This window comes from Drosophila arizonae, chromosome 3, assembly GCF_054131065.1.
Source record: "Drosophila arizonae isolate 15081-1271.41 chromosome 3, UAZ_ARI_1.0, whole genome shotgun sequence".
Lineage (NCBI taxonomy): Eukaryota > Metazoa > Arthropoda > Insecta > Diptera > Drosophilidae > Drosophila > Drosophila arizonae.
In genome coordinates this window covers 11510520-11527403 of record NC_142923.1, presented here as the reverse complement: position 1 = coordinate 11527403, position 16884 = coordinate 11510520, and the positions used below count along the sequence as shown (strand labels likewise).

At 36.5% G+C, this 16884-nt stretch overlaps 1 protein-coding gene across 1 annotated transcript; it reads left to right on the top strand.

The window, feature by feature from the left end:
- The first annotated feature begins 6159 nt into the window (after positions 1–6159).
- LOC108609661 (beta-1,4-glucuronyltransferase 1) lies at positions 6160–7763 on the top strand. The gene has a single exon (XM_018001384.2). The coding sequence runs from the start codon at positions 6344–6346 to the stop codon at positions 7586–7588; it is 1245 nt and encodes a 414-aa protein (XP_017856873.1). The 5' UTR covers positions 6160–6343; the 3' UTR covers positions 7589–7763.
- The last annotated feature ends 9121 nt before the right edge of the window (positions 7764–16884 follow it).

Genomic DNA, 16884 nt, shown 5'->3' with positions numbered 1-16884 from the left:
TATATATGCATTTAATATATTTAAATAAAATAAATAATAAATTTATTAATATATAAATGTTAAACAAAAAAAAATAAATAAAATAAGTTGCTTGAAACTATAAAACCAAATAAAGTAACTATAGAACTATCTTATACATGCATTTTAAAATAAATATTATAACATAATAGATAAAGTGCGAATATTCGCAAAATATAATAATGTAATTATATTAAATATAAAAACATAAAACATAATAACATTATGCCAAATAAAATTTCGCTTAATGAATAAAAATTTGTTATAGCAATAAACTAGTTTCGCTTGCTTTACAGTATTTGAATGCGACGTAAACACCTTTCACACACACACACACACTGAAATAAATCTATATAATCTGTAGAGAACGATATATAGTTAGTTGTATAAATAACAATCGTGTGCGTGGCAGTAGCATAATAAATAATGTCAACACTTACAGCAGTTGCGTTTGCGTGGGCTGATTGCAAATCATATGCTGCGGCATTATATATGCATAGCCTGGTCAATTGAAATGAAATTGGATTCTGTCATGGGGCCTACTGACCAGTGGCACTGTGACATGTCATACATATATATATTTATATATATAAATTTATCGTTGGTTATTGAGTGGTTGAATTGGTTTGCTGAGCAGAGGGGGCCAACTACATAGACGCTCCTGCCTCCTGTCAGTTGAATGACACAAATTTTTATTGGCTTTCAACGCAGATGCGTCGCTGTCGCCGTTGCTGTCGTCTCTTGATGCGGACAAAATTAATGTAATGTGGCAATGGGATAGCAGCTACCCGACAGCTACTCAACCCTAAGTATAAAAGAAAGAGCAAAAACGAGCCAAACAGGTGGCAGGAATTGTGGGTGGGTGCAGTCGCAGCAGACAAGCAACAATAATGCACAATAATTATATAATGGAGCTATTAACGGAGGGTTTGGCAGCCAGCTACGAAAATTGGCCACGATGTGTATAAGCCCGTAAAGCAGTGCCACAAATTTCCACACTGGCTTGATGGACTCGCCGTTTCGCAAGAGCTATTGAATTATGTGAAGTGGGCGCTGGAGGCAGCGACCCCCAAAAACGTCTCGCCACACCCACAAAAACTGTCATGGCAAATATTTCAAACACAGGCCCAACGGGTGAGCAACCGGGTCTATGGAATCAGTCAGACGTAGCCTGCACGCGTCCTTCAACCCGCTCCCACACTCACACACACACATTGGCTAACAAACATGTAAAAGGGCAAACCATGAATCGAAGGCCTCTGCACCGTAAACCTATTTTAACAAGGGCCCCGTGTACAACAAAATCGCAAGATAGCCAACAGCAACAACAACAAGGGTGGAAAATAAAAGAAGAAAGCTGTGGTAAAAGGGAAAATCGAGCAGGCTCCATTTACGCTTGCTTAGTTCCTTTTAGTATAAACTTTAAGCTTAATCCAGCATAAAATCAACTGGTAAATTTTTTATGTCGACTGCGCGCAGCCAACAAAAAAAAAAAAAAAAACAAAAACATAAAACAAAACAAAACAAAAAATAGAGTAAGAAAAAAGGCAGCAAGATTAAAGAGTTAAGCGCAAAATCTGAACCCAAAAACCTGCACTTAAACTATGCAAGGCAAGAAAACAAAAAAAAAAAAACTACAAACTGAACTGAACTGAACTGAATAAATGTGAAATAAAGCTCTCACGGCGCATCTGAAACTATTTGCATTGATTATCAGCTTTGGCTTCTCGAATTCGGCGGTGGCTATGATCGTAAGCCCGTTATGATGCTGATGATGATGAGGACACGGCTCTAATCAATTGGCATTTGTCAGCGCATCGCACGATTGCACGCCCCCAACGCAGCCATTTTGCGTGTGTGTGTGTGTGTGTGTGTGACTGGGCTCCTGGTCAAGGCAGGTAGGAGTTGCCTTGCTGCGCCGGAAACACGTCGGCCGGCCATTTTGTTTGCATTGTGAAATGAAACCGGAAATGTTAAAATATGCAGCGTGGCCAACTGTACCACGAACTCCGCCTCCAATTCTTGTGCTTCCTTGTTGTAGTTATAGTTGTTGTTGTCACAGTCACAGCCGTTGTTGTTGTTGTTGTTGTCGCACTGAGTGTTGACAAGCAGACTTTTCTAGTCATCTGTACATATTTATAGATACATATTTGTTTACATGTTATAATTTATGTGTATTATACAAAGACATCTGCAAAACATGTGCAAGAGTGCATGTGCAAGATGATGCGACTAACAGATACCCTATACAAACCTAAAACAATCAAATTTCTTTCTCTTGTTTAGCTTACTCTAAAAATAGAAGCTTTAAAGGAATTTTTTTTTTTTTTATATAAACCCTAAGTTGAAAGATATATTTCATATATCTAGTTTTGTAGTTTATAGTTTTCTTAAAATTGATGTTTTAATATATCTTATGTAATTTATCAGCCTGCATAAGTATTTCCACCAAACGAATATACCCCTCTCTTACGACGATTTGGTAGCAAAAATGCAACACTTGTTACAGTTCTTTTTGCAGTAGTTTATCTTTACATGTTTTATGCTTGACAGCTTTTATCCAGCAGAAGACTACATTTGCCAGGGCCGCACAAAATATGAATCGAAGAACTGTCGAATTTTGTAAGGAAAATATAAATGTAAAATAAAATTTCTGTTGACATTAATAATATGAATCAGTTCAAATGAATTTAAATTTACTGTGAGCATTGCATTTCATTTCTTAATTAATAAGTTAATGACGATTTATTAAGAACTGGCTATATATATATACATATATCACAATAAAAGAAGTCGGTAAATCTATATATCCATTCAAAAAATACATAGCAAATATTTAAGATAAATATGATGATACTAAGAGTTGAATTCGTTATACCTATCAAAATTTAGTGGTTGGTAAAGTTCTTAGAAATATCAAATGGAAACATTTTTAGCTATTTTAATACTTTCTGACTGAGTCCTTGCGGTCTATGCTGAGCTCATCATAGGTGCGATAAAGAGGACCTTTAATCAAAGCTCTCATCTAATAAGAATAATAAACATAATTTTAATATTGATCTACCAATACTTCATCTGAATAATAGAAGATACTTAATTTTCAATTAGTTCCATTGACCTTAGCAGCAAAGTAAAGTGTTTCTTCAGTATGTTCACATTTCACACTCGATTTTTCCACTCCGATTTTGGGCTATCAATCGCCATTCGTATCCCTTACAGCCGACACAATGCCATTTGGAGTGAATGTCTTGGTCTCTGGATTGGTTATTGCTCACACAAGTAAATATAATTCCATTGCGTTGCTTTCAGGCGCATCGTAAAACACTTTCGAGTTTGGTTCATTGATCTATGCAGCTGCTGTTGCTGTTGTTGTTGCAGTTGCTATGGCTCTTGCTGCAGCTATAAAAGAGGCGCCAAAAGTTTGCCCTGACATCATATTGCGTTTTGCCTTTGCCGTTTGCCTTTGCCTTTTTGCCATTATAAACTGATTTATTGGTTCATTTCCAGCGCCTGACTTCGAGGAGTAAGTGCAACAGTCGAAGTGCTAAAGTGAACCCGCCAGGTCCATGGGGTTAAAGTAGTTCGTATTACAGTGCAGCCCACAGTTCAGCCCATGCTTGGTCAGTTGCAAACGATGGAGAAGAAGAAGAAGATGCTAGATGCTTTAAATTGGATTTCCCATCACGATGATGAGGCTGAACATGATGATGATGATGCATGCGACAAGTGACTTCAATTTGCTTGCCGCATTGCATACTTTTGGGCGTAAGCCAGGCTAAAACACGGCAGCAGAAACTTTAAGCCGATATGAAATCTTTCAATAATTAATATTGTACTCACACAGGCACACACACGCTTGCATACACACACATACGCACGCAGTATAGCAGCTCATAAATAAGCTCTGCAGAGCTCGACTGAGGCAGCTGGTAAACTTTTTCCAGGTACACACACACACACACTGAGTACGTGTTCATTTCCGGCTATAGCATTTACCGTGCATATCCTGCTAGCAGCAACAGCAACAGCAAACCTAGGCAGCATCCTTGCCCGTCTTTTGCCAGTAACTCGCGTAAGCATACCTATTACAATTTGCTAAAGGGGTGTTTCTTAACCTGATAAAACTTAGAGATAGTAGATGATAAATCTGGAACAGCAAGAGATATTGAAGCTTGATCAGCTATTTTGCATAAGCTTACAGAAATAGAAATCCTATTTGACTATTAAGTATACACATCATGGGTATGAATAAAAGCAGTGATATAATATATAGTTTAGAAAGTTTATATATAGTTTATATGATTGATTAACATCAAAAAATCGTTTGTTTTTTTTATACTTTAAACCTTATTGAAGTTTTATATAAAATAAGTACGATTTGTTAAGTATTTAATATAAGGTATACGTATCGTATTATAAATATAGTTTACTTTAAAAACTATGTCTTAAGAAACTAAAAATTGAATGAAGAAATAAAAAATTATGTCTTTAAAAATTAAGGTAATAAATAACATTTTAAAAATTGTCTTAAATATATTTATATTAAAATATTATATAATATAATAATTTAATATAGTATTTATTTTTTAATTTTCATTATGCTTTAGTTTGAGCAGATCATATTTAATATAGTGGCCCAACGCATAAGGCTATTATATTATATTCTTCTACATGATATTTGAAATGAGCCGAGCTAATTATTAAATTACGAATTTAGCTTATTTTTTACAGTTTTAAAGTTCCTCGCAAAGATTATCAGTAATAATTTCCCATGTTTTCAAAGTCCAAAGTGATATACTCTAAATGAATATAATCCAGTTCACTTTATACCAACACCAACATTTATTTACAGGGTATAAAACAGCCACGCACACTATTGAGCACATATTTGTTGTAACTGTTTACGTTGATGCTGTTGCTGCTGATACTGTTACCGGCGCCTAAGCTGTGTGCCAATGCCGCTGCCGCTGCCGCTGCAGCCGTCGACGTCGTCGTCGTCGTCGTCGTCGATACAACAAGCTTTCAGATTTAATTTTAATTAGGTGCTATTGAATTTATAAATTTTTCAGCTGCTGTCGCTCGACGACGCAGCTCGTAAAACTTTTACGCCATTGAAGGTTGTGGGGCCAAGAGAAAGGGATAAGGGGAGGGGAGTATTGGCGCCGCCAGTGTCTGCTGCCTGTTGCCTGTTGCCTGACACTAATAACAATAATCGCAAATTGTATTTTCATGAATTTTCAACTCGTAATTACTAATATTTTCCATACATACATACGTACATACCTCCAGATATTTGTATGTACATATATATATATATTTGTATTCGATGGGGCATAATTAAAATTTCGCTGTGTCCGGCGAGAGTTGCGGCATTTAGGAATGGGCACACAACAATGAATAACAATGTACATTAATTTTGTTTATTAATTGTATATTTGCGCCGGCTGCATATTAAAATTTCGCGCTAATCAATAGTAGGCTCACTTGAAAACAGATTATTTACATAATATTGATTTCAATGGATGCCAAATTTCAGAGAAAAAATATCAATTTGCCAGCGAATACAATTATAGCTGTGCTAGGCTCTACTGTCATATGACGAATGTTGAGTAGTAGCACTTCTCTTGAGTGGAGTTTGGTTTTAGAACATTTTGACATTGCATTTGAAGCTTTTGTGCGGCCAAATAAATTGCCATGCATTAAATTCTGTGGCAACACAATAAGCCAATATATAAAATATAGTAGAAGTAGTAATATAGTATACACATTTGGTGAATATATACATTTACTTTATAAAATATCTATAGAATATATTTATTATAATCTATTTGCTAGCATATCGAATTGGGGCGAAAATTTGGTTAGTTCGTGAATGTGGATAGTTCTATTTACATTTTAAGATTTAATTACAACCAAAAACTCAACTTTGATATGTGCAAAAAGAAATAAGTCACAGCCTCATGGTATTTCTATAAAACACAAAATCCAATTTGAAAGTATTGTATACTTGTTCAGCAAAGGTTGTATTTGTGCAAAACACATTCGAATTGGAATAGACACAATTTTTAATATTTTGTTTATTTTTGCTAATAATACTAACAATTTTAACAAAATATATAAACACAAATAGTACACCTTAAATATCGGTAAAGCAAAGTCAACAAAGTAAACTATGCCAAAAACTAATAAATTTAAATGAACTCCAAATTTCAAATCAAATACTGAATTTTTTTTTTCTCTCTTTCTTCATACCTAAAATAAGTTTTTGTTTTTCATTTAAATATCTGCAAATACACAATTAATTAAAAACTAAGCTAACAAGACAATGCTCAAATCATGTTTGTGGCTGTTGTGCCTCTGCTTATGGCTGAGCGAGACGATAGCCGAATTGCAAACGGATTATTCAGGCGGCCTGAAAGAGGCAGATGAGGATGAGACTTTGCGTTTCATTGCCCTGCGCCTCGCCGTCAACTGCACGGATCGAGAGACGAAATTCGCGAAGATGCAGCACTCGAGTTATTGGACTCTGATGAACTATGTGCCCGCTAACCATGGCCTCATACGCTGCTCGACGAGTGTCACCTATACCACGCATGGAGACTATCGGTATTTGAGTAATGTGGCTCCGTTGGTGAAGCGCTGGCGGGCGCCAATTAGCTTGGCACTCTACGCACCTGGCACCGACTTCAAGGCGACCGTGCACAGCATCATGTGGTTGCGGCAGTGTGCTCCGGAGCGTGAGTTAATCAAGCGCTGGGTTAGCTTTCATATCTACTTCCATGTGGAGCATATGCCCGATAAGGTCTACGCACAAAAGTCATTAGGCAGCATGAAAGTGAAATGCACAAGAGCTGCGCCATTCCACAACGTGCCGCAAAGTGCACTCTATCGAAGCCAACGTGAACTCGATTATCCCATCAATGTGGGACGTAATATTGCGAAGCAGGCATCGCTCACACACTACATACTTGCCTCCGATATCGAACTGTATCCCACACCTGGCCTGGTAGACGGCTTTCTGAAGATGCTGACTGCCAATATGCATTTGGTCAACACCAAGGAGCGCATTGTCTATCCACTCAACATCTTCGAGGTGCACGCGAATGCCACGATTCCGTCCACAAAAATGGAATTGAGGAGGCAACTGGCTACGGGTGAGGCGATTCCCTTTCATATCCATGTTTGTCCGCAATGCAACAAGGCACAAAATCTACCCATCTGGATCAACCAAACGGATAATGCCAAATCCATCAATGTGTTCAGTGTCAGCAAACGCCTTAACCTTTGGGATCCCATCTATATTGGAACGATTCATGACCCTGAGTACGACGAGCGTTTGAGCTGGGAGGGCATGTCCGACAAGATGGTTCATTCCTATGCCCTGTGCCTAATGGACTATAGCTTTCTTACCCTAGATAATGCGTTCCTGGTGCACAAGCCGGGCATCAAGATGGGTCACACAGATCCAGCCCGTCTAAGCTTAGCAGCCAAAATACATAAAAAGATTCGTAATCGCTTCCTAGTCGAATATTTGCAGAAATATGGATATCAAGAGGGTTGCACTTTATGAAGAATGTTAAACAGCTAAACAGTTTTAAGTGCTATATAATTATACAAATCATTAGTGAACATAGAATGGGTATGTTGAGAAATTTTAGATTTTTGTACAATCATAAAATCCATAAACAAATCAAATTGTAAGTATCAGAATTGAAATTTGAAAATAAAATAAGAGTAAAAAAATATATATATTTGTATTAAATTAATTTAAATATATAAAAAGCGTCCCCTGCTAAACGCAAAATTTGGTTAATGTATTTATATTTATTTTATTTATTTATATATTGGATTAAATCATATTTTATGTTTCTATTGCTTATTAATGTATTTATAGTGAATTTATCAATTTATGGTGAATTAATGTTTTAATACCATTTTTTAAAATGTACAATTTATTTTTGTATTTATTTATATTGAATCAAATCATTTATATGAATTATTTATCTAGCTTATTAATATGCAGTCTTCTCTTCGATTCTCAAATATGTATTAAATGCAACTCTGAAGGAATTCTATTTACTTGTATTTTATTAATTAATATGCTTAAATATATAATAAATATAATAATAAAAAAATATATATATGTATATATTAGTCCGGCTAAAGCTTTATTACAAATACGCATTGGTCTGGGATTCCAAATTTATCACTAAATGTTCTGCTCCCCCGATGTCCACAGGGCTCCCCCATTTTCAATGTAAGCTTTTCCCTCAACTGCAGGCTGTTCTTTTTTTATGCACTTTACGAACAACAATTACGACCGCATCAAATATTGTAAAATATGAACTGCAAACCTAAATAAATATTTATTGTTTGCTGTTTAATATTTAGCGCTGGGCGTCATCAGCAGCACCAGGAGTAGCAGGAGCAGCAGGAGCAGCCGCAGCAGCCACGCGCCCCACCAAAAAAAAACACAAAGCTCAATTGTTTGCCATGGTGGAGAGTTGTTTGGCATAATTGAATATCAATTCATTTGAAATGCGCGCCACAGGCAAGGAGGGGGGGAATAGCATTTTAGGAGTTGGAGAAGCCTTAAATTATGTATGCGTACATATATGATCATGGGCGAGAAAGAGAGAGCAAGAGTGGGACAGAGATTGTGGAATATTTATAACATAAATTATTAGCATGCAAAATGCAATTGATGCCCTCTAGTGATTAATTAAAATGTTTCACAGCACATATAAATTTATATTGTTTATGGCGATGCGTACATACATATATATGTATATATATATATATATATATATATATATATTGTGTAAATGTATATATGTAGATGAGCGTATATAGTGTACATGGGGCCAATAATTTGGCTAGACCAAAACTCGAACCAGACAAGCTCAGAGCCCTGCACCATGACACGCAACTTGGCAAAACAAAGTGAGACGAAAAGTTTTGCAAGAGACAAATGACCCTTAAAGTTAAAACTAACAGTGACTAAATGGATACAAGAGCAGCAAAAAAATTCTGTGCACTCATCCTGCGAAAAAAGAGCCGAAGGAGCAGCAGCAGCAACAGCAGCAACATGAAATCCTTTAATTGCTGGCGTAGCCAGTAGCCAAGCCAAGTGAAGCTTCCATTTGTCTTTCAGTCAACTGCTGACGTAACTGGCACTCGCACAGCGCCAGGACGAACGAGGACGAACGAGGCATGAGGAATGTACCTACCACCCGCCCTCACTGGCCCCGCCTTACCCTTTTGAGGTTCAGAGGCTGGCCGCGTGAAATTGCAAAAGTGTTTCACCTGAATGCATGTGGCAAGGCTCCAGCTGCTGCTCCACCCATGGCACATCTGGGTCTCCCAAGCAACTAAACAATAATACAATGGAATACATAAACAAACAGACATCAGTAGAACTTCCTGTTGCCCCTTTTTCCTCTTGTCTCTTACCTTTTTTTCTCTCTCTCTCTCTCTCTCTCTCTCTCTCTCTCTCTTTCTCTCTGTCTTTCTATCCATGCACAATCCAATCACACGAATGAAAACAAGGCTCAGCTAAGCGCTTTAAGGCAATGGCTGTTCCGAGTCTGAAGCGAAACATAAATAATGCCACAAAGGATTTCATACGAAAGCTCAAGGGAAACTACAAAATGAGCGCAAGGTGTAAATAATACAAACAATTTCTATATATTTAATCGATATTATAACTTAATAGATATTACTTTGTTGTAAATCTAATATAGGTTGTGCATGCTTCAATCAAAAGGGGAAAATATTTTGAAATATCTGTACTTAACATTGACTATAGACATGGCTTTTCAAAATTTCATTAGTATATATGATGGACGATGTTCTGCTGAATACTATTTATATTAAGAAAATTTTCTAAAAATTAATTAAATAAAAATATGCTTTAACACACAAATTTAATATTTTATCCAAATATTATCAGCAAAGTTAAGTCAACAAAAAACCACAAAAAAAAAATATATATATATGTATATTTATTTTACTTACATACATCAAGTTGAGTCCGTCAATTCAGCCAAGTGTAACTACCGCCAACATTAAAACTATCGTTAACAAAATCAAGTTTTCAACTAAAAGTCAACTCAAAACAATTTATTGGCAAAAGGTGAACGAGAGTATTGCTGCTTCGACTGTGTCAAGTTCAATTCAAGTTTCTTGCTGCAATTTTCCTTCTCCATCTCCCTTCTTTTTGTTAATGCAAAACTTGAACTCAACAGCAACAAAAAAAACAGAGAGAGGGTGAGAAAGAGACAGACAGAGAGAGAGAGAGGCAATGAGAACAAAAGAATGGAATCTAAGTGCAAAAGAAAAGTAAACAATAATAGGAAAAACTTCAGACACAGGACCATAGAAGACGTCAAAGTGAGCGATTGTTGGAACGTGTCACGGCATCAATAGTGGACCGTAGAGGATCAACTCCCCAAATGCAACCAAACAAGGCACAACTAGCATAGAGGGAATCAGAGTGTGTAAAGGCACAAAAAAAAAGGGGAAAAGAAAACAAAATGGGAGTGCAATGCATTGAGGCTATAGCGAGCTAAATGGCAATTGCATTGTGTTTGAGGATTGCCAGGAAGTATAATTTCGAATTGATGCCAAGCAAACTGCCAAGCAAACTGTGGTCAGCTCTAAAAGCGTTCCATCAATTTTCAATTTGCCTATGCAAAGAACGGGCCACACACCCACACACACTCGCACACACACACACCTGCCCAATCAAAGGTGTCTTTTGAAATAGAGTGTCGCGTCTTATGCCGTAAAAGCTATGCAAACAACTTGCAATAAAGGATGTCTTTATGCTGAGTACCATAGTTGGGGCATCTTCTTGGCATCTTAAGAAATTCTAATTTTGATGTCAAACAGCGATTAAAAGAAACGAGATTACCTGCTGCATATTGCATGAGTGCATTTTCTTCTGTTTGCACAGAGTTGCTTGCATGCATTCCACGTCTCTCTCTTGTGTGTGTGTGTGTGTGTGCGTGTATGTGTGCTCTGTGTGTGTGTGTCCTGGCTCATTTGCACTTTGACGCTTCATTGCTGGCAAAAAGTGCAGAGTCAGGCAGGTGCAACTGATGGCAATGATGACGTTAACGAGTCCAATAACTGCTTAGCTCCATTTTGAATCCCATCGATGCAAATAAGAGCCGTATGACATGGCCGCACAAACCTGATGGGCAGACAGTTTGACAAACAGATTGACTGACTAACTGGACTGGCTGACCGACTGACTGGACCGATGCTTAGCACTCAGCACATAGGCTTAGCCGCAGCGGCTTTTTGACCAACCGCAATATAGAAAAGCCGCACACGCAAAAATCTGTTAAATTTTCAGCACGCACATATAGGTAGCCAGATAGCCAGTGATAGATATAGCCATAGCCATGGCCATGGCTAAAGCTAAAGCCATAGTCGCCACAGCAATAGGCGCTTAAAAAAGCTAATGGAACGTATGGCAATGATTGTCAAAGCAACCGAAAACCCACTGCCCAATTCCGCACACATACACACGCGTACACACACAAACACAAACAGAAGCACACACAAACAAGCGAAAGCAGTTGCGATTTGCCATTTGATTGACTGCGAAATACTCTGCTTAAGGAGTTAAAGAGTTCATGCCAAAACTAAAAATTCGACTAGAATTTGTAAAAAAAAAAAGGCTAAAATTCTTAACAGTGTAAATGTACAACATATAAAACTGGCTTAGGTTAGTTAATTTACAGAGAATAATTAAAATATATCCATTGTCTGTAAAAATGGCTAAATCTAGCTAAAAAGGAGACAATATATAGTAGACTTATGCAAATGCATAATGTGCCTAGAAATATAACTTAGTTGTCTAGTGTGATCATAGCTAATCGCATACGGGAATATGCCTTATATAAATATAAATTCGGTTGTCAGATCTCTTCAAATCGATTCTTACTGATCTGTATTGAACTGTATTAAAATTCCATCACATGAGAAACAGTTTCATATGTTTAAATATATCATTATATCCGCATTATGTCAGTCCTCCAATATATGCCTCTTTGCCAATCGAAAAACAGTGTATTGCCCGCACACACGCCCCTCCTTGAAAACCAAACCGCCCACTCATGCACTCTCCACGTACAATTTCCGGTTGAACACATTTTGTGGTCGGGCGCAAATGCATTTATATTTGAGCAGCAGCAGCAGCAACAACTGCAACACCAACAACAGCAACAACAATAGCAACAACACACAAACAGGCAGAAAGCTTAAGCCATTTCATTTTTGGTTCGTTGGCGCTTGGAGCATTTGCCATTTTGGACTGTTGGCATTGCCTGTTCTACAATTTTTATGACCACATCGGTGGAGGAGACGACGAGGAGTGGCCAGAGAGGCAGGCGAACAGGCGGGCAGTCACTGAGCGCTCATATTTCTTAGAGCTCATATAAACACTTGCAAAAACTAATAGAAAGCAAGCAGAGGCTATATAAACATGGCCAAGAACAAAAGTTATCAGTAGAAGAAACGAACGAAACGAAACGAAACTTTAGTACACTGGCCAGAAAATTGTTGCCCGATAATAAATAAGAGAATATGTGTAGAGTGTGGCAACAGTGAGAGTTGCACAAATGCATTATTTATTTATATAGATTTACGGAAGCTCGCTTTAAGAAGCGGCTTCAAAAACTATATATCAAATATGCAATATGCCTATATGACTTTTGACAATTATTATTTAATCAAAGTGGAAAATTAAAGTGCAATTAATTTACTAATTTATTAGTTTTGTATATATTATACAAATGTTCTATTTTGTATAAAAGTGTAAGCCCAAAAAGAAATCTAATTTTATATAATAAAAACAATAAAAAAAATATTCGACTTAATAAGTCACTCTTGTATTTCAATTAACTTATGAAATATATGTTACAACCTCAACCACATTTCTCAGAATTACAAAATAAAACGCCATAATGTCATAGTAGTCGAACTTATTTAAGTAAGCTATAATTATAATAATAATAGTAGTTATTTCTTTTCCAAGCTCCTTCTAAAAAATGCAGTAAATTGTTTATTAACTATTATTAACGTGGAACAATCTGCCGTTATGTTTATTTATACGTTTAAATATTTAATACATTTTTTAATAGGAGTCTTCAAGCTCATTTATCATACATATAGCCTATAAGTATATAGATAGAAGGAAAAAGAAACTTTCGCTCAAAACCATTGACAAATGCTTAACGTGATAACGGGACCCTATCTATACGAACATAAATATTAAACACTTTATTTATTTATAGAATGTAAAGATAATACAAATATAAAACACAATTAAAATGAAAACATTTTGTTTCTATACTTTTGAGCACTATTAATAATTCAACAAGAGAAAACCTCGAGCGACAACAAAGTTCAAAAAATATAGCATACTTCTGGGAGCAACAAATTGTTTATCATACTGCAAGTATTTGAGTAATTTGTCTGTGTATATATAAACATAAATAAGATTTGATAAAATAGTTGAAGAGTTAAAAATACATTTAGGTACGCTCTCTCTATATACATACACATGTGATCTTACTTTACACATTAAATCTTTTAAGAGGTAAAGTGAGACTCGGAGAGGGAAGGTCAAGTGTAAGCACTCGCATTTGCTGGCTCCATTTGTAATTTATGAAACGCAGCTATAAACAAATCGAAAGCGAGTGGCCGCAATGGCCGTATGAATTTCGATTTAAGCCTCCGGTCGGAGTCGCTGGCCGAAACGGACGGACGCCAGAGTCACTAAGTCAGCCTTGGAAGGGGCAGAGAAGCAATGACGATGGATCCGGCTGCTGCTATGCATTGGCAATGAAATTGTGGGCCAAAACACGCACTGTGCCGTGTGCAGTTGTGTCTGTGTGCGTGAGACTGTGTGTGAGCTTATCTGCGTGTGTGAGAGCTGCACATACATAAATAGCTTGCGACAGGCTGGCTTCCAATGGGCACTAGGCTAATTTACTTCCCATATGAACCAAACAAAACCGAATGTCTACACACACACACACACGTCTACATGCACTCAGACACACACTCATACACTCTCACACACACCTACATACTTACATAACGAGCAGGAGTGATTTTCTGTGTCATTTGGTTGTAATCGTGTCTGTTGTTTGTTACATATTACTATGTGAGACTGTGCCAAATGGGCCATGTGTTTGTGTGCGTGTGCGTGTGTGTGTGTGTGAGTAGTTTGACTTGTCTTAATGGTCATGTTAAACAAATGTTTATCAAGCCATGCAGCTGCTGTTGCTTCAAGTGCAACTGCAACTGCAACGACTACGCCCAGCACATTAGTCATTTTGCTCAAGTTGTTGTTGTTGTTGTTGTTATTGTTGTAATACAGGATTAGCATTGGAGCATCCCACATGCAGCAATGGCTTTACCAACGAAATGAGTAATGCATTGTGAAATATGCATAAGCAAACTACATACGAAAATAGCTAAGGTTAAGGTTAAGCGGTTTGTCAAATGTTAAGAGGCCAAGCCAGACGAACATCCAGCAGCCCCACCACCCTTCTAAGCCACCCCCAGCTAATCTTAGAGCCAGCACAAACTCAAGCCACGCAGCAACAAAATTGAAAGCTACAGCTGAAATATTACACAATTTTCTAATATATATACACAAAGATAACAGCATGAAACATATTGGCTTGCCAATACACAGACACAGACACATACACATGTATAGGGATATAGATACATATGCTAATAAGTTACGATACATTTAATTTGCAAATTAGCCAATTGGACCATTTGGAATTTCCTACATAATTATTCCTACTACGTATATTGTTAAGCAAATACAATATTTCTGATTTCAAAATTTTGTATATGTTTACTTTACTGTGTTCATATTAATCGGGTCGTTTACTAAGTAATTTCGTTTCATAACAACAGCTTATCTTAGGCCCTACTTAAATATAGATTTAAATATATATTCATTCATTATTTTAGGTCTCTGTATAGCAATCGAAATCGATTTAGTCTAATCGATTATAAACGGTATCGAAATTCAGTTATTAAATTATATCCCTCACATCTTTAGAGCTTATCTGTGATCTTTTCATTTAGAGTCATACAAATTAATTTTTATTATAATTTGAATATAATAGGCGATCCAAATCAATGCCAATAACACTTTATTAGTAGTAGTAGTTATCGATAATAAAACCAATCGATGTTTTTTTTCGACTGTACCTGCTGTACAACCATCTGAATGTTGCATTCTAATGGAGAATCAACAAAATAGATTGTTATAGGTAGTGTTGTACAGTTGATGTGATATGCACCTACAATATTAATAGAATGCTTGATATTAATACTCGAGTAGATCTTGTCTGTCGATATTGCGGGTGTATTTCAGGAAAGTATGGAGGGCAGCTATAAGTTGTTTACAGATAAATATAGATACAGATAAATATATTAAACATTATTTACTGTACCGTGAATATGTCAATAAAATTTTCTGTGGTTTTTTTAAATGTGCGATAAAGCAAGTGTGGAATGGTGGGAATTGTAGATTTAAAGATGTTTTAGACTATCAGCGGATCATGCAGCTCCGACTCAATAGGCATTCCCCTTTTAGTTCTATAAAATTATACCGCCAACATCTTTAAAGCTAAAGTCTTGTTCATAGACGTGCATGTTTATGCAATTTGGATTTAATTATTTAATTACTGCATTTATACATATGTAAGTACAGCTATGTATATAATAAATACATATTTCAATGTAAATTCTCCATTGCACAGCTAGACCTTGCTATTAATGGCTTGAGGGAAACACAGACTTACACACACTTACATACACTCCCTCACATACTCACCATCATCATCGTCATCATCATGAATTTATAACACTTTGTAGCACCTGACATGCACCTGTAACGTTTTAATTTACATATTACATTGTGTTTACATTTTACAACACTTGCACTTCACCGGGAGCACTAATAAATAACAGCTATTTAATTGTTTCTAACAATCAGAGAGTATGAAACAAAACGCACGAAATAATAAAAGCAAATGTGAATAAAAACGCACGCATGAGGAAAGAGCGTTGCCAGACAGTTGACAGAAACTAAACAGATGATCTACTGAACGAGGGTGGTGACTAAAGTCTGTTAAACCGGTGAATGAACAAGTGCTGCCAGCCTAATCTACTTCAGGCTAGATCCTGTGAAAATGAAAATGAGTATGGGATGAAATAGCCTGAAATTGAGGCACGCTTTGCATAACTCCCAGTCTTTGGGAGAACTAATGAACATTAGAAATTGTTCTCAATGCCCTCAAATAATTATAAATAGTAAATTTCTTGAGAAAAGTAATTAAATAATCCGATTTAAATCTCTGCCTCTATATATGGTGTATGTCTATCTCTATATCGCTATCTCTCTGTCTGTCTCTCCATTTGCCTGCCAAATAAATGCAAGCTATGAAGAAGAACTACGAAAGATCAGTTAAGTTGTAAATAGTGTATGCAATATTCATTTGGTATTTATATTTGATTAAAATGAAGCTAGAATAGCAGAGAATGTTCCCATTGCAATGTTCACTCGAAGCTCGACTGCAATTCTCAACATTTGAGATCGACTTAGCGATCGATTGAAAGAGGCCTATATAAAGGGGAGCACCTACAGCATTTCTTTAGTCGCCCAAGCCGGGTGAAGGGCAGATCTGCAGTGCATTAAATTGAAGTGTGTGTAAAAATTTAGTGATCGTTTAATAAGAATTATAGAAAATACTTAGAGGAAATACTTGGAGGAAATAGTTGAACGAAATACTTGGAGAAAATATTTGGAGGAAATACTTA

Bases quoted from the DNA above. Each gene is read 5' to 3' on its own strand.
- LOC108609661 (XM_018001384.2), top strand. From the start codon at position 6,344: ATGCTCAAATCATGTTTGTGGCTGTTGTGCCTCTGCTTATGGCTGAGC.